Source organism: Seriola dumerili, unplaced genomic scaffold (genome assembly GCF_002260705.1).
Source record: "Seriola dumerili isolate Sdu_G_001 unplaced genomic scaffold, Sdu_1.0 BDQW01003649.1, whole genome shotgun sequence".
Taxonomy (NCBI): Eukaryota; Metazoa; Chordata; class Actinopteri; order Carangiformes; family Carangidae; genus Seriola; species Seriola dumerili.
This window is the reverse complement of record NW_019177904.1, coordinates 97931-116525: the sequence shown is the minus strand read 5'-3', so window position 1 is coordinate 116525 and position 18595 is coordinate 97931. Positions and strand designations below refer to the sequence as shown.

At 43.0% G+C, this 18595-nt stretch overlaps 2 protein-coding genes across 2 annotated transcripts; one reads left to right on the top strand and one right to left on the bottom strand.

Annotated features, from left to right (window-relative positions):
* The first annotated feature begins 250 nt into the window (after positions 1-250).
* On the top strand, positions 251-9337 carry ash2l (ASH2 like histone lysine methyltransferase complex subunit). The gene is made up of 17 exons (XM_022769557.1): positions 251-311; positions 1158-1224; positions 1348-1493; positions 1604-1692; positions 1779-1873; positions 2489-2584; positions 2848-2943; positions 3053-3128; positions 3868-3885; positions 5827-5926; positions 6347-6564; positions 6895-7062; positions 7935-8128; positions 8215-8307; positions 8393-8491; positions 8607-8666; positions 8750-9337. The coding sequence occupies exons 1-17, from the start codon at positions 253-255 to the stop codon at positions 8855-8857; spliced, it is 1782 nt and encodes a 593-aa protein (XP_022625278.1). The 5' UTR covers positions 251-252; the 3' UTR covers positions 8858-9337.
* An 897-nt stretch (positions 9338-10234) lies between these two features.
* Positions 10235-18023, bottom strand: LOC111239654 (G protein-coupled receptor kinase 5-like). Its single transcript, XM_022769546.1, has 16 exons — positions 17804-18023; positions 16804-16893; positions 16587-16699; positions 15826-15903; positions 15594-15691; positions 15416-15508; positions 15153-15216; positions 13876-14016; positions 13448-13638; positions 13333-13370; positions 12683-12772; positions 11635-11843; positions 11404-11541; positions 10686-10823; positions 10460-10591; positions 10235-10374 (listed from the first exon to the last, which is right to left on the bottom strand). The coding sequence occupies exons 1-16, from the start codon at positions 17853-17855 to the stop codon at positions 10282-10284; spliced, it is 1758 nt and encodes a 585-aa protein (XP_022625267.1). The 5' UTR covers positions 17856-18023; the 3' UTR covers positions 10235-10281.
* Between the last annotated feature and the right edge of the window lie 572 nt (positions 18024-18595).

Genomic DNA, 18595 nt, shown 5'->3' with positions numbered 1-18595 from the left:
TATATACTGTATATGTAGTGTTTCTATTTTTTAATTAAATTTAATTCGATTTAATTCAATTTGATTTAATTTATGTACGCACAAACATACTCAGCCAAAATGCTGATTCCAGTACACTGCAGAAAGAGATTTTGATTGTAAAAGAATACATGCAGTTCCCCTGTGAACCTGCGGTGTCGCTGCTGAGCGGAAGCGCGACCGGAAGCTGTTGTCTCAGTCTCGCGATGTTTTTTGTTTTCATTGATTTGAAACATGGCGTCTGAAGTAGAGGCGGGTAGCGCTGCCGCAACCGAACCGGAGACCGGAGAAGGGTATGTGTGATTGATGCGAAACAGTTGTATTATCTCGAACGTGTAGGGTTTGACTCTGATTATCCGTGAAAATATAAACCACAGAAACGGTCTTGTTTTAGCCATAAGAGCCGTTAAAAGCAGACTGGCTAGCTAACTAGCTAACGTTAGCGATGCACAGACTCACCGACTGAACCATGAAACGTTACAGTTGAGCTGCTTTTTGTAAGAGAAAAAAGGTCTACACAAACAAAACTGACAGTTAAATGTTACTCAGTCTGCCAGCAAACTTATTAAATCTGCGCATAGTTTAATATTTTGTACAAAAACCTAACGCCAGACTCCGTTTGAATAATGTCAAATTTAGCAGCACAATGTATTTATAATAGTAACGGGGAGGCAGGTGAGCACAAACACGTTGACATTAGATATATGCTTCTTTATGCCGAGTTATGTTTTGTTATTTCACTTTTATAAAAAACAAACAAACAAAATAACCAAATTGAAATCCTGTTTGTTGGAAAAAATGCGATTTTTAAATAGAGAAGGGTTTAGATAAGATGCTAACAGAGCGCCTCTCCTTGTTTAGGGAAAGATAAGAATACGTTGACAAGTGATAGATAGGTAACAGGGTTAGAGCTGAAATGATTCATCTGAAACCACTTAAATAACCTATATTTTTCATCTTTTAAGTTAAAATGTATAAATTGTCAGGTTCCAGCTTTTCAAATGTTTTTGCTGTGTCGTACATGATTGTAATCTGAACATTTTTGAGTTGGCTGTTTTACCAGTTGATATGAGCTTTGCTTCTTTATATAGTTAGGTAAATGTGTAGTTATCTGATTCATTTTCTCTGTTGACTTTCAGGGATGCTGCATTTGGGGAAATACCCATGAGCATGGATACTGAATCTTCAAATGGCAAAGAGGGAATGGTAACAGTGTTTGATGTTACTATTATAACTTTGTTTTTACTTTGTGTGTTGCGGAGCTGACTTGTTTTGCTCTCCATAGCTTTGCTGCAAACAACCACAAACAAACTGTTTTCTCTGTGACAGGAGACGGCAGGTGAGGGCTCAGAGGCCGCTGACGCTCTGACGGGATCAGGAGATGAGGAGAGTGGGAGGCAGCTGGGGGAGGTGGAGCTGCAGTGTGCCTTGTGTATGAAGTGGTTCACTGCGGACACGTTTGGCATTGACACTGTGTATGTATAGTCGATCTGTTATTCAGCTGATGATCAGTGAAACATCAGCAGTTGTGTGTCTTTACTGACGGTTTTCATGACGTAATCTTTTCCCTTCTCCTCCTCTACAGGACCTGTCTTCCTTTTATGACCAATTATGTGTTTCACTGCAACGTGTGCCACCACAGCGGTAACACATACTTCCTCAGGAAACAAGCAAGTACGTGTTCGACAATAAACAAGTTACACATGAACAACCTCAGTGTTTTCAATCATTCACTTACTGATGCCGCTGTTTGTGTTCAGACCTGAAGGAGATGTGCCTCACAGCCCTGGCAAACCTCACATGGAGATCCAGGACACAAGACGAGCACCCAAAGACCATGTTCTCTAAAGACAAGGTGGGTGTCGTACAGTTTCACATATGTGTTGGTGCTGATGTGGCCCTGTAAAGCCTAATGGTGCTCTTTTTTAAGACTAAATGATTAATCAAGACAATAACGGAATATTAATCAGTAAGGAAAATAATTGTTAGTTACAGCCCCACTTGGTTTTTAAGATAAAGTCATAAACAGAGGCCAGATTTGTACAAATAGCTAGGAAGTTGTCTCTGTGCATAAATACAGATTAATCCACCATAAAGAGAAAAATTGGGTCGTTTTTACTGTTATGAAATTGATAAATAGTTTCCTTACAAGAAATTCATCTAGAATTATAAATATGTATAAATGAGAAGGAATTCACAAAAAAGAAATATATACATACTAATTTCCCATTTAAGTTGCTATCAGTTACATCAGTTATCAGTTACACACCCTCAGGTTGATGCACTTCACTATATTTTCACACGTCACAATTCTTATTTCTGCCTGAGAGGGAAACCGCCGGTCGAATTCTGCAGATATTAACTTCTAAAGAAGAATACAAACACTTTTGAGTGTGACGAACGTCTGTTGTCATTTGCTTTTTTTCATTTATGCAAATATTTGTCTGTTTTTCTAAATTCTTTGTTGCAGGATATCATACCGTTCATCGACAAGTACTGGGAGTGCATGACGACTCGTCAGAGACCGGGGAAGCTCACCTGGCCCAACAACATAGTGAAGACAATGGTAACGTTGTGGTGTATAGTGGGAAAATAAAGACCAGTAGCTGCTTCATATCTGTCATATAAAAACCAGTGAGAAGAAATGTTGATGTCTCACTCTTCCCTGCTAGTTGCCTCCTTCCGGTGTTTCTGCGGCTCCAACTTTTGACGCCTTTGTGTAACGAGGCCGTAAAAGAAGCACATCCCCACATGGATCAAAAGTAATGTGAAATGAATACTTTTATAGCACAGTAATAACACTTGTTTTATTGTTGTTTTATTTTCCAGAGTAAAGAGCGAGATGTTTTTCTGGTGAAGGAACACCCTGACCCCGGCAGTAAAGACCCAGAGGAGGAGTACCCCAAGTTTGGCCTGTTGGACCAGGTATTTACCCCTCAGCTGTTACATATAGCACAGTGTTGGGAGCGTCTGATGTACAATCCAAAGATCATCTGTTTACATATCTAATGTATAACTTCCGACTCTTCTGTAGGACCTGGGAAACATCGGACCGTCGTACGACACACAGAAACAGACCACTGCCACTCCCACGGCTGGTGGCCTCAATGGTACGAATATAATGATCAAAATCCAAACTAGAAAGAAATGATAGTTTCTACTTGATGAGAGTTTCACATTCTGTTTCAACAAAGGTACGAGGGTGCTCTCACTCCTGTAGTTTGGTTCATTAGGTAAAAAAGTGATTTATTGGAGCTTTTTATTTCTGGTCTGGTTGATGTTCATCAGCGCTGCATGAAGCTGAGTCGGGAAATCAAGTTCTGGTGACTCACTGCACTTTACTGAACCTTCATGTGTTCATTTATCTTCCCAGAGAGCTTCTGGAGAAATAACTGCTTATGAATATTATCAGTAAAGACTGCGACTACACATCGTTTATTTTAAATAGTGATAAACAGACAGAAACGAACAAAAGAGGCATTTATCCTGCAATATTAGAAAAGGATAGTTACTATGTTGTTGTGTTTCATGCTGCGTTAAAACACCTGTTTTTACTCCCTGTCACTGTCTGATGGATCAGGGGAAATCTCTGCAGGGTTATACATATAGGCTATAATAATATTAATCTGTATTTATTGAGCACTTTTCAAAATCTGCGTTACAAAGTGCTGGTCCAGTTGGTAAGTCCTCACCAGAGTTTGATTGACAGCCCAAAAAAACAGATGGTTTATGGAGCTGAACTGAACAGGTCAGGCGTGACAGCACCCAGTTTACCCAGTATAAAGTCCCCACACTGAGAGTAGGAGCTTGACCGTGATGACCCTGGTGACTCTGTGCATTGTGTTCCAGGTGGATCTTCTTTCTCAGGTGACTATGTGGTGTTTTGGCATCTGGAGCTGATCACTGTGTTTCTGTGTCGTAACCCTCTGGATAGAAGTTGGCCCTGAGTTTAGTTTCTAATCAGGAACCCCCCCACCCCCAACCCACACACACACACACACACACACACACACACACACACACACACACACACACACACACACCTCGAACCAAACTCTAGCCAAACTGATCCTCAGTAAAAACATCTTGTGGGCAACTTCATCCACGTCCAGTTGTAACCTCCCTGTCTGCTCTCTGCATCTGTTTGGTGCCCTCCTCCCAAAAAGCTTCACCCCCCCCCCCTCCCTGCCCCCTCCCCCTCCCTTTGATCAGTGAACGTATCTTCCTTGTCTCTGGCTTGCTGCTAATGGATCCTGAAATCCCTAAAAAAAAAAAAATCTCCTCACTGAAATGACTCTCTGCCCTCAGCCTCACCTCACAGGTGAGAGCAGAGAGCCATTGTTGATTTGCCGTTGGCTTTCATCCAACACTAATTAGCCTCCTCCTCCTCCTCCACCTGTGTGTTCATATTTAATTATGATAATTCTGTTCAAATTGAACCAAACTCATTAGATGTAGAAGATAACTCCTGAGACTTCACAGTGGAGCTGAGGACAAAACGGCTTCATGTGATGTTAATGTACCGACTTAACGACTGCAGTCATTAACTAAATCATCCGTGTCAGCGTTAATTAACCAGAGGATGTGGAACAGCTTTGTCTTCCACATGAATTTAATGATTTTAATGTGTTAATTATATTAACAAGCTTCTTTTCTTAAAATATAAACATTAGAAGTGAGTTTCCTTTGTGGCGATTGCACAGCCAGTGCTTCGTTCTGGTTTCTGTACCTGGGAACCAGGTGATTATTATTGTTATTATTAGTTTATTATTAGTATGAATGAAGGATTTTAGACCCTTCTCACGAGGTTTAAACATTATTACATTTACCAGTGTCAACCTCAGCACTGACAGAACAATGTGGCAGGTTCACACTGACGAGGAATCACGAGAGGCTGACAGTGTTTGGAAGATGCCATGCGAACTAATTCCTGCCTTTATTTGTGCCTGCTGTCTCCCTGTGTACACACCACACAGCTAATAACCTGCTTTCACTGTGTGTGTGTGTCTGTGTGTCTGTGTGTGCGTGTGCGTGCGTGCGTGTGTGTGCACGCTCAGTGGCAGTCTTCGAAATCAAAGAGATGGAAGAGGAACAAGTTTGAAGCTATAAAGACGCATTAGTAGTGACTGCACCTCCCGGCAGCAGAGTCTCATTGGTCCTCTCTCCTCCCCCCTGGAGTTCTGCTGGTCCTGTTATCTTATTATTAAGTACACCTAGATAAAACTGACGCAGTGTAACACAACAGCCCTTCAGTGAAGCCCACCTTCATGAAGGTAGGAGGTGTGTTTTAATATGAAGTCTGCTTTCATTCACAGAAATGTGACGGACAAAATATTAGAAACACTTCTCGGTGTAACGGCAGCGTCCACAACGACCAGAGACACTATAAAAACAACACAATAAGAACATCACACACTGAAAACACAACACACTATAAAATGACAATTAACAGGGTTGTTACACACGGGATGAAGGAACATGTGAAGCGGGAAACTCTGAGTCACCGGCCTGAGGGAGGGGCTTCAAACTCAGAGTGAGGAGGGCGATTAGTGCAGAACATTAGATACAAGATTTATAAAATAATGACATCATTTTTCTGTCAGTTTGACCTTCATCAGGACCGATGTGTCCAACTGCATCAGTTCTGACTGACTGTACCTAATAAACTGGTAACGGCGTATATTAACTTTGCCATTGACTGCCTGTGCGTGCGTGTGTGTGTGTGTGTTTTGTGTGTATTCAGTGTGTAATTTGTGTGTAATCTGGAGTGTTTTTATTTTGTTTTGTTTTGTTTTTTATAATTTGAAGGTGCTTTGGCCCCCGGCCCGGGAAAAGGACGAGGAGCCAAACGTAAACAGCAGCAGCAGCAGGAGGGAACAGCTGCAGGGGCCACGAAGAGAACCCGCAGGTACAGGAGCTGTCAGTCCACACACACACCTGCCTGGACCATATGTTTGTGATGCAACCTGAGATGAGCCTCCATGTTTTTTTCAGTAAAGTGCTGCAGCTTGAAGTGAAGTGACATTATGATTTGTCTGTGAGACGTGAGGTATTTTCCTCTTGAGGCGTTGTAGCTTTACGGCTCTGTGTGTAAAATCAGATTTAATTGCTGCGCTCTGGTGCCTGAACTATGTTTGTCATTAAGTGTTGAGACACTATGTGCTGCGAGTGCAGCTTTAATTCCGGCTTTAGTCGAGTGCAGCAGATAGAAAGAGAAGTTTTCTAGGTCACTGACGTCTGCAGGCTTCACAGAGGAGGAAGATACAGCAGAACAAAACAAACCTGTCCTCCTCTTCCTCCTCTTCCTCCTCCTCCTCCCTCGTCGCAGCGACCCTCTGTTCTCGGCCCAGCGTCTGCCTCCTCACGGTTACCCGCTGGAGCACCCCTTTAACAAAGATGGCTACCGTTACATCCTGGCAGAACCGGACCCCCACGCCCCAGACCCGGAGAAGCTGGAGCTGGACTGCTGGGCCGGCAAACCCATACCTGGTGATCTGTACAGGGCCTGTCTGTATGAGAGGGTGCTGCTGGCGTTACATGACAGAGGTACTCACAACCCAGACACACATTTCTTATATTTTCTTCCTTTTTTTGTTAATTTAAGACTTTAAAATATCTGAAAAGTCTTTTTATGAAAGAGCTTAAATTTAAAAAATGAAGCTTAAACCCATGAGAAATCATCATTTGACACTTTCCTGTTGTTTCCAAACAAGCAAATTGAAATTAAAAGTTTAGTTTTAGACGTGTGAATTGTTCTTGTGTCATGGAATTCATAACATTAATGTAAAAAGTGTTAAATCAGATTTCAGGAAGTGTTCGGACACCCTGTTGTTTCTGTGTGCTGTGTAACAAACTGCTGTGTGTTTCACGTGGCAGCGCCTCAGCTGAAGATCTCTGACGACCGTCTGACGGTGACCGGAGAGAAGGGTTACTCCATGGTGCGAGCCTCCCACGGCGTCCGGAAAGGCTCCTGGTACTTCGAGGTCTCTGTCGAGGACATGCCACCGGAGACGGCGGCCCGGCTCGGCTGGTCTCAACCGCTCGGTCAGTGGAGCCGCACGCTCGCACAAACCTCTGAGCTGCTCGGACTAATGTGCTGATCCAACAATGCTTCCAAAGTTTAATTACTCAGCCAGTGTGTTTACCTGCAGTACATTCAGTTTAGAGAAGCACCGAGTGATGAGCCGCTGCGGACGTTGCTACGTTACTTTGAATATTTTCACCACTTTATCTTCCTGTCAAACAGACCTTTACTTTGAAAGTACGGTTTGTGAACCATTGAACAGGAGCACACCTACGCTTATCTCTGTCTGACTGGAACAGCTGATCTGTGGAGTAATACAGTAGTTCAGCGGTTCAGAAACTGTAGTTCCAAAGTAAAGGTTTGTTTGACAGGAAGATAACGTGTGAACATTTTCAAAATAAAGCAACTCTTTAACTTTTCTTAGCTCGTGTCGGGAACAGTCGTTATGTTTTTGGGTTGTATGTGAGTGTGACATCTCCTCGTGGACTCGCAGACGAACTGATTAGATTTTGAAGGTCAAAGGTCACTGACCTCACAAAACATGTTTTTTGGCTGTAACACGCTAATTAATATGCTGATTATGACGCAATTTAACACAGAAAACGATGAAGTAATGACATCATAATGTTCTGTGAAAACACTTAACGCTGTAACTCAGGAACAGAAGGAAAGACTGCCAACATGATTCCTGCAGCTCGGTGGAGGGATACAACCGTGAGGTGGTGATTCTAGTTCAACATGTTTGGCGTCTAGATGCCAACTGAGTAAGAGGCGCTTGTTTTTTTATTCTACAGGATGCAGCTTCACAAACGAACACAGTGTGGGTGGGTGGGTGGGGTGAACGGAGACTTGTTGAATTGTTGAAACATTTCCCCCTCTTTTGACATCACAGGTAACCTGCAGGCGCCTCTGGGTTACGACAAGTTCAGCTACTCGTGGCGCAGTAAGAAGGGCACGCGCTTCCACCAGTCCATAGGAAAGCATTACTCCTCCGGGTACGGTCAGGGAGACACGCTGGGCTTCTTCATAGAGCTGCCTGACGGCACAGAGACGGCCAAGGCTCTGCCCGATACGTACAAGGACAAGGTAACAGCTGAGGGATAACGAGGGCTTCGCCGACCCTACACACGTCGTCGTTCTGACGTCTCTCCTCGAATCTGTTCTGTTCTCAGGCGCTAATCAAGTTCAAGAGCTACCTGTACTTTGAGGAGAAGGACTACGTGGACAAAGCAGAGAAAAGCCTCAAGTCCACCACCCCCAGCAGGGTGAGAGAACCCCCCTCCAGAATAAAATCCTGTTATAAAACGCGGCGCTGTCACCTGCTGTTAATTCGTGGATCCTGTTTTTCAGATGGTATTCTATAAAAACGGAGTGAGCCAAGGTGTTGCATTTGAAAACCTGTTTGAAGGCATGTACTTCCCTGCAATCTCACTCTACAAGAGCTGCACGGTCGGTACATGAACACCTGTCCTGCTTGTGACTTATGAGGCTTCTTAATTTTCTAGTCAGTCCATGTTTCCTCTTCTCTCTCTCTCTCTCTCTCTCTCCCCCTCTCTCTCTTCAGGTGTCAGTTAATTTCGGGCCACATTTTAAACACCCTCCGAAGGACGTCAAGTTCCAGCCGGTGAGAGCTTGAGTATAGATTCACTTCCTGTCACAGATGACTTCACAAACCTCACTCTAACATCTGCTTTCCCTCCCTTCCAGATGAGCGACATGGGCTGGGGAGCTGTGATCGAGCACACGCTGGCTGATATGCTGTACCACGTGGAGACGGAGGTGGACGGACGACGCAGCCCTCCGTGGGAAGGATGAACGCGGCTTGAATCAGTACGCACACGCCCGCCAGTCAAAACACCGTTCCTCCTTCAGACAGTGAAATGAAAACACCACACGCTGCAGTAAAAACCTCTCGGTCCACGGCTGATTCTGACTCCTGCGATATTAGTATTTCCTGACAGGAAGTTAAAACCTAATGAATCTTTTAAAGGATGGCTGCGTATCATCATTTGACTTCCCTCCCTGAACATTTAACAACTGAATCAGCTCATTTTTGGTGCTCTGCTTTGAAATGTGTATATTTTGAAGTTATTGTTCTGTAGAGAACCCGACAGGACGTCCGGTCGTGTTCTGCCTCTGATGTTCTGCGTAGAGTTGCAGCCAATCGAACCCACTTCAACATTTCTGTAGACAACAGTTGATCCTCCACTCTTTAGTGTGTTCTGTCTTTTTTCTAATTTTATTTGTTTTACAACATGTCTTGGTTATTTACTGTTTTATACTCTGGGTTAAATAAAAAAAAAAAATGCTACACGGACAAAGTTGAACTCATTAATGAAACCTGAAAGATTCATGTGTGTGACATTAATCAGTAGTATAGTAGTAAAAATAAAAGTAGTAAAATAAAAGTATGGAATATAATAGATATAAGGACCAAAACCATCTCAGTGTAGTTTTACATCTCCTCTCTCAGGCTTCTCTCTGGAGCTCTAGTAACAACAGGTCGGTGAGCCAATCAGAAGAGAGGAGGCTCTGAGCCTCTCTTCTGATTGGCTGACTGTTTTCTGAGTGATCCAATAAAAATATAGCAGATTTCAGGTAAAAACACTCAGAGAAACCAAATCCTGCAAGGTTTGGATGGTGAGTCCAGGTGGGCGGGGCTTGGTGACTGCTTTGTTGTGACATCACAAAGTTCCAGAAGTCCTGACGGCTGGTTTTAAGGCTCAGTTTCTGAATACAGGCTGTGTGCATTTCTCTGTGGACTGAGGCTTTGATACTTTCACAGTATTAATATAGAAGCTATATTCTATATACTACGGCAGGTTATGGTCATTGTGTGACATGAATTGTGAGCAGTTGCATATTTGTTTTATTTAAAGGATTTCAGATGCCGACAAAAGCAGAAATTAGAGAAGACAATCTTAATATTTATTAACAGATACAAAGTTTTTTGGGAATCACTGGATTAAAAACAGGGTTTATTTATGGCTCATACAACTGGTGAAATTAGTTGCAGTAGCTTCATGTTTCAAGCATTTTGTATCAAAATTCAAGGACTTCAACGAAAATCTACCTGTCTTTAAAATGGATGGAAATGAGAGTTGGTGCGTGTGTGTGTGTAACTGACAGTAAAATGAAACAAGTGCTATAACATGGAGAAAAGTACAAACACAGGGCCGCCTCCGTCAGCTACAGTGGATGGATGCTGGTTGTTTTTAGTGTCTGTGCTGTGACGGTGTTCAGAGGGCGGTGCTGAGCAGCCCTGACTTCATGTAGGTTTCATTGGACACCAAACCCTGTCTGCTGTCGTCTGATGAGTCTGCAGGTTGCTGCTGCAGGAGAGCGAGCAGAGAGAAATATTTCAAGCTTTCATGCAGCTGTATAGACAGTGTCGGCAGCAGTGGACTGTGTTCTTACATGTCGGCGGAAGATTCGGTCCAGCAGGCTGCGTTTGGGGTTCTCGGGGGTCTGGGACCAGTCCAGGTCTGGGGATCGAGACCCGACGGGGCCAAAAATATTCAGCTCCCTGAAACATCCCATCTCTATCATCTACAGGGGAGAGCGTCAGATGTTAAGGCTGTTGTTTCTTTCAGGACAGGTGATGTAACCTGTAACAGGTGATGTAACCTGTGAGTGGACACACCTCATTTTGCCAGCTGTTAGGAACGCTGCCCGTGTTGAACTTGGAGTAGAAGTTGCTGTCGGTGTCGTCCAGGACGACGCCCTTCACTGTGGAGAACTCCTCGATGTCCTGCACATCACTGCAGTACACCTGTCTGGGCTGGAGCAGGAAACAAACCGCAGACCCAAAGCCTCTTTATCACAACGTATGCTTTCTTAACGGAGCATTGTTATGGATTATATTATTATGTATATGTATATAAAAGTTCAAATTAGCTCCGCCTCAAACAGATACAACATTAAAATGCTGGAAAACCACATTTTATAAAAAAGTTTATGAGCCAATAAATCTACAGTTTCTACAGTAATTAAAAAAAAAAGAAATGTTAATCTGCAGAGTTCACAAACTGACACAAAGCAACTCATGGCTTATTATGACCAATCTATATAGACTAAATAAATGCGTTATTAGCTATTAATTAACAAGCTTTAAAGGTTTAGATGTGGCAGTTCTTTCAAGGATGTTTCTCTGGAAATCAGCATCTGCTTACAGACAGAACTTGGTCTATTGTTTCTGTATGATTAGGAACAAATTATATAATAATAATAATTATTATTTTTCTCAAGAAACATCTTCTCAATTATTAGAAAAAGAACCAGAAAGATAAAATGTGACACACCCCTCATCCATCTAAATGTACTTATAACTGTGACAGTTGGTAAATCGTCGGGTTACTTACATCAGGTTTAAACGGCGGCTCGACGAGTCCTGCCTCCAACATCCTGAAGTTGATCTGTTGGAAGAACGGATGTGACTGTACCTCTCCCCCCTTTGCGCCCTGACAGCCCAGCCTCAGCTGCGGGTCTTTAGTCAGCAGCTACAACAGGAAATAAAACCTGTTAATGTCTCAGGTAAAAGAAAGACGTATCGCGTATGTGAAAGTTTTCTTCTGTGATTCCTAAGAACTCACCGAGGAGCAGAGGGCTTTCACCTCCTTGTAGAACTTGTCGTCGTATACCTCCTGCTCCGTATGGATCCTCCTCTCCATCTCTGTGGGGTGAGGATGTTCTCCTCGCACCCTGAACGGCGGTTTCCCTGCCGTCATTTCATAAATGAGACAGCCGAGGCCCCACCAGTCTGCGCTCATCCCGTAGTAGTCGTGGCTGATCACCTCGGGGGCTGAAATCAGGACGTCAATGCTTGAAGATTTTGTTATGTACTTGTAGATATAGCTTGTTTGTTTTATGGCGTGTGCGTGTGGAGGTGATCTTTAGTCGTGCAGGTTTACGTCCCATCAAACACCAGTTTATTTCCCATGAGGCCCCAGTAACGGTAATCTGGGTCAGCAGGTCAGTGAATCCACCACTTGAGTCCAAACTGTAAATAATGTCTCTACAACTAGTGGAAGGATTTGAATCCTAATGTTGGAACTGTGCAGAAAGAATCTAATTCTATCTAATCATCAGCAAAAGCAAATTAAATGATTGTGTGTTTCCATCCTCTGCTGTAATGTGAATATATACACGTCCGGTTACAGTCTCTTCATTGGTCCGTTCACTTTTTCACTTCCTGTATTGATTTGGGAAGAATTCCCACGAGTCAACGAGACTATAAATACGCCAGGTGTCTGCAGCCAGCTGGATAAACTTCAACTGACGACGTCACAGCAACAACATCCTCCTCAGACAAAGTATTTATATCACATGCTTCATGTACGCCGTCATTTATTCTTTGAATGTTTCCATTACACTCTGTCATCACATTTCTTTTCATCAAAACAACTTTTCCATCTCAACGTGCAGAAACTTTAGTGATTTCCCACAGTTTTATGGATGAAACGTGGATGGAAACACACTGAGTGAGGGGAGTCAACAAAATAAGACATAAGAGTTCAACCTGGAGACTTCCTGTTCCACCTCTCTGCTTTACACCCTCTGGCCAATTCCTGCATTTACTGCCCCCATAGAAAAACTCATGGTCCTCTACAGACCAATAATGTGAGTCACATACATACATACCCATATATCCGTGCGTGCCCACCCTGCCCCGCACCAGACTCCCCTCGGACAGCCTCACGGCCAGGCCCAGGTCTGAGATGCGGATGTGTCCTTGGGGGAACAAAAAGAAAAGAAAAGAATCCACTGAACTGGTTTTGTGTTTGAGATTTTTTGCTGTTATGACGCACTTTCCCTTTTCTTCCTTATCAATCCCCCGCCACCCAGTTTTGGTTTTTGGAACCAGTACAGAAAGTGTGTGTTGAGCACGCGGACCGGTGCTCTGTAGTAAGGCTCAGGTATGTTAAACAGGTGGTTCCAAGAACAAAACAGGTGCAGAGGTTTCTTAAAATAGACACCACCACACCTGACTCCCACAGGCTTTCGCTTCCTCAACCCGCCTTTTGTTTGTATCCATGTCAAAATACCATCAGCGCTGCTTCCTCCTCGAGAACAGGTATGCGAGGAATGAATCTGATTGGCTGAGGCATTGTTTGGCAGAACTCAATCTAGACAAATTTTAGAGCTAAAAATATCCTCGTCAGAAGGTGCTGCTACAGATGTCATCATGTTCTGTCTGCGCAGCGTGGAATGCGTTTCTGCAGGTTGTTACTGAAGCGCATCGCAGCTGCTCGTTGTTCTGTTAATACACTGTTAATTGCGGAGGTACGTACCGTTGTCGTCCAGCAGGATGTTTTCTGGTTTCAGATCCCTGGAACATCAAGCACAACATTTGATTCGGTTCCAGGAGAGTGAAGATGTGATGTGTCACATGTTTCCGGTACTGACCTGTACAGTATGGACTTCTGGTGAAGGTGGATTAAACCGCAGCAGACCTCTGCGGCGTAGAAACGGACTCTGCCTCTCTCCAGTCCGGGCACGCCGATGTTGTAAATGTGAAACCTCAAGTCGCCGCCGCTCATCATGGTCAGCACCATGCAGAGCGCGTGCTTGGTCTCATAGGCGTAGGCCAGATTCACCTTGACACAGAGGGGCGAGGTTTAAAGCTTATTATTATTATTATATATATATTAGTAAATAGTTTATATCACAATTTAAAACTTTAAAATTCACTTTAAAAAAAAACATAAGTAAAACATGAGCAGCAGATAAACATTTAGTGAATTGATTATATCACAATCTAATGGAGTTGTACAGAGATATAAGGACATTTTAAGTGTTTAAAATGATTATTATTATATTGTTGTAAGTCTCACCACAAATCGACTGTCCAGCCCCTCCAGTATCTGTTTCTCATTCAGAGCCATGGCCTCTCCCCGCCTCTTCTTCACGTGGGTCTTCTCCAGCTTCTTGCAGGCGTACATCATCCCTGAGGCTCGCACCTGACAAGCCCACACCTGGAGGCGAGACGCAGGGTGATCAAAGACACGCAAACAGATCGGTTTTTTGGGGGACCGGGTGTTTGAAAGCTGAGTGTGTGCAGAGCAACACACACACACACACACACACACACACACACACACACACAGCAAATGAATTGTTAAATTTAAAAGAGTTTAAGTTTTGCATTTCCATTAAAGCTTGAAGAGACAGATTTAAAAAGACGAAGCAGCAGAGGCCGAGATGTCCAGACCTTTATTCTGTAATATGGGACAAGCTCCAACAAATACGGGATGATAGAGAGATAAAGGGATAGGTAGATGGAGGGATAGAGAGATAGGTAGATGGAGGGGTAGGTAGGTAGGTAGGTAGGTAGGGAGATATAGATAGAAAATTCTGAATGTTTTAAACTAAATGATCTTTAAAAACTCCTTTTAATGTCTTTTTTTTTTCTCATATTAAGGCCAAAGCCAATAAGAGGAACTTCTCCGCTGCCAGCAGACCACGTTGTATCGGCCTGTGTGTTTCCTTTCTCAGGCTGATTGCATGTTGGCAGATCACGTCCATCAGATAGACAGCTGGTTAGCGACAGGAAGAATCACAAGGAGCGAGTCAGAGACAGGCGTTTAAACGGGGTCTCTCTCCTTCCTGCAGCAGCAGCAGCAGCTTGTTAACCAGCTAAGAGGAGAATAGATCTGTTGGATGCAGCTCTACAGGTTGTAATGCTGCGTGGGGCGGCGGTCGTTACTGACTGGTTACTGACTGGTTACAAGGAGCTGAAAATAGGGAAATGAAATGTGTGTGAAATGAAGCTGTCGGTATGCAGCCCTGCAGGTCCTTTTGCTTTTATTCGCTCAGGTTTTGCGATTTCGATCTCTGACGACAGATTTAACAGGAACAGCTTTCATCTGAAGAAACCTGAGTTTCTATAACAACAGTAGAAAACACTAAATACCAGACGGGACACTGAAATCCCCCTCCTCTCCAAAGTCGCGTGAGTTAAGATGAAACCAAAACCATCTGGGTTTGAAGTTGCCAGCAGGTGTAGAAGCGAATATGTGTTTTTTTCTTTTATTATTTTGGTGAATTGACTCTTGCAGTAATGTCCATAAGAGACTGGTGTTGTCACTGATGTGATGTGCTGCAGTCTTACCTCTCCAAACCCTCCTTTCCCCAGCAGCCTGTACTGTCTGAACGTCTGCTTGCTGATTGGCTGCCTTCAAGAGAAAGAAGGTTGTTTTCATTCTCAGTGGATCTTTTTTTTTTTTTCCTCCAATACAAATCTGTGAGCTAAATGTGGCACAGAGTCAACAGTAATTGCAGTGGAGTGTATTAAGTACAAGCAGATAAACCAGCTACTCAACCAACCGCTGATCTGTCACACGGTGTGTTTCCTCAGAACACACACATACTGACCTCTCCAACATCTTCCACTGCAGGAAACGGTCAAAGAACATGCTCTCCTGGTACAGGACGAAGGGCTCTCCGCAGAGGTATCTATGCAGGTCTCTGCTCCCATTAAATACAGAGGTTAGACATTATTCCCCGCAAACATATGCACACAGGAGGAGGAGTGTGGAGGGTTTGCACTTACTCCCTGCAGTCATGAAAGACGTCCCCACAGGGATTGAGCTCCAGACTCTGGATGCAGCTCTGTTCATGCCTCAGCACGATGGAGACACGCTGATTGGACTGAGGAAAAACAGCAGCATTTATTACTGCATGTATTTCAATAAAAGTAAAAAAAAAACAATAAGAAAAAAGATCCATAAACGTGAATATTTGTGAAGAAGCGAAGACGTGTGTTTGGACTGTAGTTGTCAGACCTGATTCATGAGGAATCTCTGAATGATGCTGAAGCCAAAATCCCTTCGCTCCTCGTCCGACTTTGTCTCAAAAGTGTCCTAAAGGAGACAAAGAGGAAACGCATCCACATGTAACAGAAATTTAAACGAATATTAAGTTTCGCACTGACCACATCCTGTAACTCAGGACCTCAGGCTCAGAAAACTGCATGTTTGACTAATAATCAGACGTTTAATTACTAAGCCAAATATACAGCAGCCATTACATGTTCACTGCAAAGAAACATGTCTGTTCTTTAACTTTGTCCTGCTCATTATCACCGTACTTCGTCCAAATGTTGGCCACTCTGTCATAGTGTTTCCTTAGTTGTTAATTTGATTACACAGACTGAATATAATTTAAAGGTCTGGTACAGTATAAAGGTAGATGTCCGTGTGTTGTTTGATTCTACATTTTATTTTTGTAAAATGAACCAGTATTTCCTGTGACCATTAGTTGCTCCTTTATCATTTTTTTTAAAATAATTATTTCCTTCTACTTCTTCCCACTCCCTGCTCGTATTGTATTACACACTGAGAACACAGTGTGACTGAACTCCATTCAAAAGCTTTTCCCACCGTTTCTCCCACAGTTGATCCGCTGCTTCGTCCTCTTTAATCGTTCTTTTTGTGTGTTTCTTCTAATTGTTTCCTGCACTTTGACTTTTTTTTTTTAGCTTTAAGTTGCTTTGCTTTTCTTATAGTAGGAATCCTATGAATCATATTTTCAGTTTTGATTGTACCAAAGCATCCTGGAGGGAAATGTAGTTCTGCAGGTCGGGACGACTCCGACAGAAGAGCTGGAACAGCTTCTTGCCAATGGGCTGCTGCACACACAGACTGTGGTAGTCTCGTTCTGACGGAGGAGTTAAAACATGATGTGAAATCACACGACGAACCACATCATCTAATGACTTCAAAGATCTATACACCCATACACACACACACACACACACACACCTATGTTCATGGCCAGGTCCACACACTGACTGATGTGAGGAAAGCGAAGCATCTCTCTCCATTTCCAGCTGCGGCCTTTGCTCCCTCCGCCTGCAGGGACAGACAGACAGACAGTGAAAATAAATCCTTATAGGTTGTAATGTTGTAGAAATACATGACCAAGAGTGATGATGAAAGACTGACACGTCTATCAGCAGGGTGTCATACACACGTGCACGCGTACATGCGCGTCTGGCCCGTCAGGTTTCAGACAAAAGTACGCCCGACTACAGTGAATGAACTATTAATAGCTCTGGGAGCAGGTAGGCAAAGCCTGTGCGACCACATTACTCTGCAACTTACTTTCAAACTTAAATAGCCACAGTGCTGCTCCAAGATCTGATCCATCTGCTCTTCCCCTTTACACAGTTTTACCAACTCACATGTAACAGCACATTGTTATAGGGAGATTTTAGTTCTTCACTTTACTAAGAAATGATAAGTTTCTAATCTCTGCTGTGATTGGCTCTGCTCTGCTTCTGTTCAAACATCCCCAGAGGGTAAATTCACTGAGGGTAAACAGTGACTAAACTCTGACACAGAGTAAAACCAGTGTTGGCATGGATCCATAAGAGATGTCTAAGGAGCTCATCAATCAGTGCACTTGATTTATCTGATCGGTTTTTTTTTTTTATCAGTTTCATCGTTCGTCATCTTAACAACACCTCGTTGTTTATGGAAGTCCTCAGATCACCGACCAAAACACGACTGGAGAAACAGCACCGACACCTGTGATCCTGACAAATATTATTTAATGAAGTGTGGAAGGAAAATTTCAAGTCCAAAAACCGTCTGTGTTATTGATCTAAAACCACATGCTCCACTTGTATTGATAACAACAGGCAGCTCATCCTTTGACATCCTGCTACTTGTCATTTTGTCACATTGGCTCATTAAAAGACCTGAGAAATTAAGTTTTACAAACATTTCTGACATAAATTCATGAGAAATCAACTCTTACCTTCCCTGGCTTTAACCAGAGCACTATTTGCCACCATGCTTTCAATCTCCATGGAGGGGTTTGCGTCTGTTCTAAAAGTTGCCCCTGTCTATTTGTCCCAAAACAGCAAACCGCACATCCAGTCTTCATGCACTGACTGTAATAGAAGCCAGAGCTCATCGGCAGCCACAACAAGCAGCAGCAGTCCAGTTGGTTGAGTTGCAGTCAGTCGTGAGGTGTGTCTAACCTGCAGTGCCTGTGACTCGCTAAATGAATGGAGATGCAGGTGTTTGTACTTTTTGTGTGACTGGTCGCTGGGACGGGACACGTCACAGAGGCGGAACGGACATCGCTCATCACCCAGATGTGAGGATAAACACAGCCTTTTTTAATTTTATTTTTCTACTAGGTATGTCGATTTTTCTATTTTTTATATAAAGCAATTGAATTGAATTTTATTGAATTTTATTCTATTCGTTGTTATTTTTTATTTTCTGCCCAGCTGCTGTAAATGTAATAAATTGATTAATTAAATACTGTAGTTCACAATTTACAATCAACTGTCACTATTTGAAATCAAAAAATAGTTGTGGATGAAGTTAAAGCTGAATTTCTCTGTCACATGTAAGTTTGTTTAATAAAAAGAAGTAGTTGAATCAACAGCAACAGAATCTTTAGTAACAAGTATAATCATTATTCATCATGAGTCCTAATGTGTGTGAGACAGTTCATATTTATTTGCTCCAGTAACAATCTTGACAGTTTGTCACAGCTGCAGTGGAGTCCAGAAGTCATGTGACTGTATGTCTGACA

Coding starts and splice junctions, on each gene's coding strand:
- ash2l (XM_022769557.1), top strand. CDS start 253: ATGGCGTCTGAAGTAGAGGCGGGTAGCGCTGCCGCAACCGAACCGGAG. Junction 2,585..2,847: donor ACAACATAGTGAAGACAATG/GTAACGTTGTGG, acceptor TTTATTTTCCAG/AGTAAAGAGCGAGATGTTTT. Junction 8,308..8,392: donor AGTCCACCACCCCCAGCAGG/GTGAGAGAACCC, acceptor CCTGTTTTTCAG/ATGGTATTCTATAAAAACGG.
- LOC111239654 (XM_022769546.1), bottom strand. CDS start 17,855: ATGGAGATTGAAAGCATGGTGGCAAATAGTGCTCTGGTTAAAGCCAGG. Junction 16,894..17,803: donor TCTGGTTAAAGCCAGGGAAG/GTAAGAGTTGAT, acceptor CTGTCCCTGCAG/GCGGAGGGAGCAAAGGCCGC. Junction 13,639..13,875: donor GGCTGGACAGTCGATTTGTG/GTGAGACTTACA, acceptor CTCTGTGTCAAG/GTGAATCTGGCCTACGCCTA.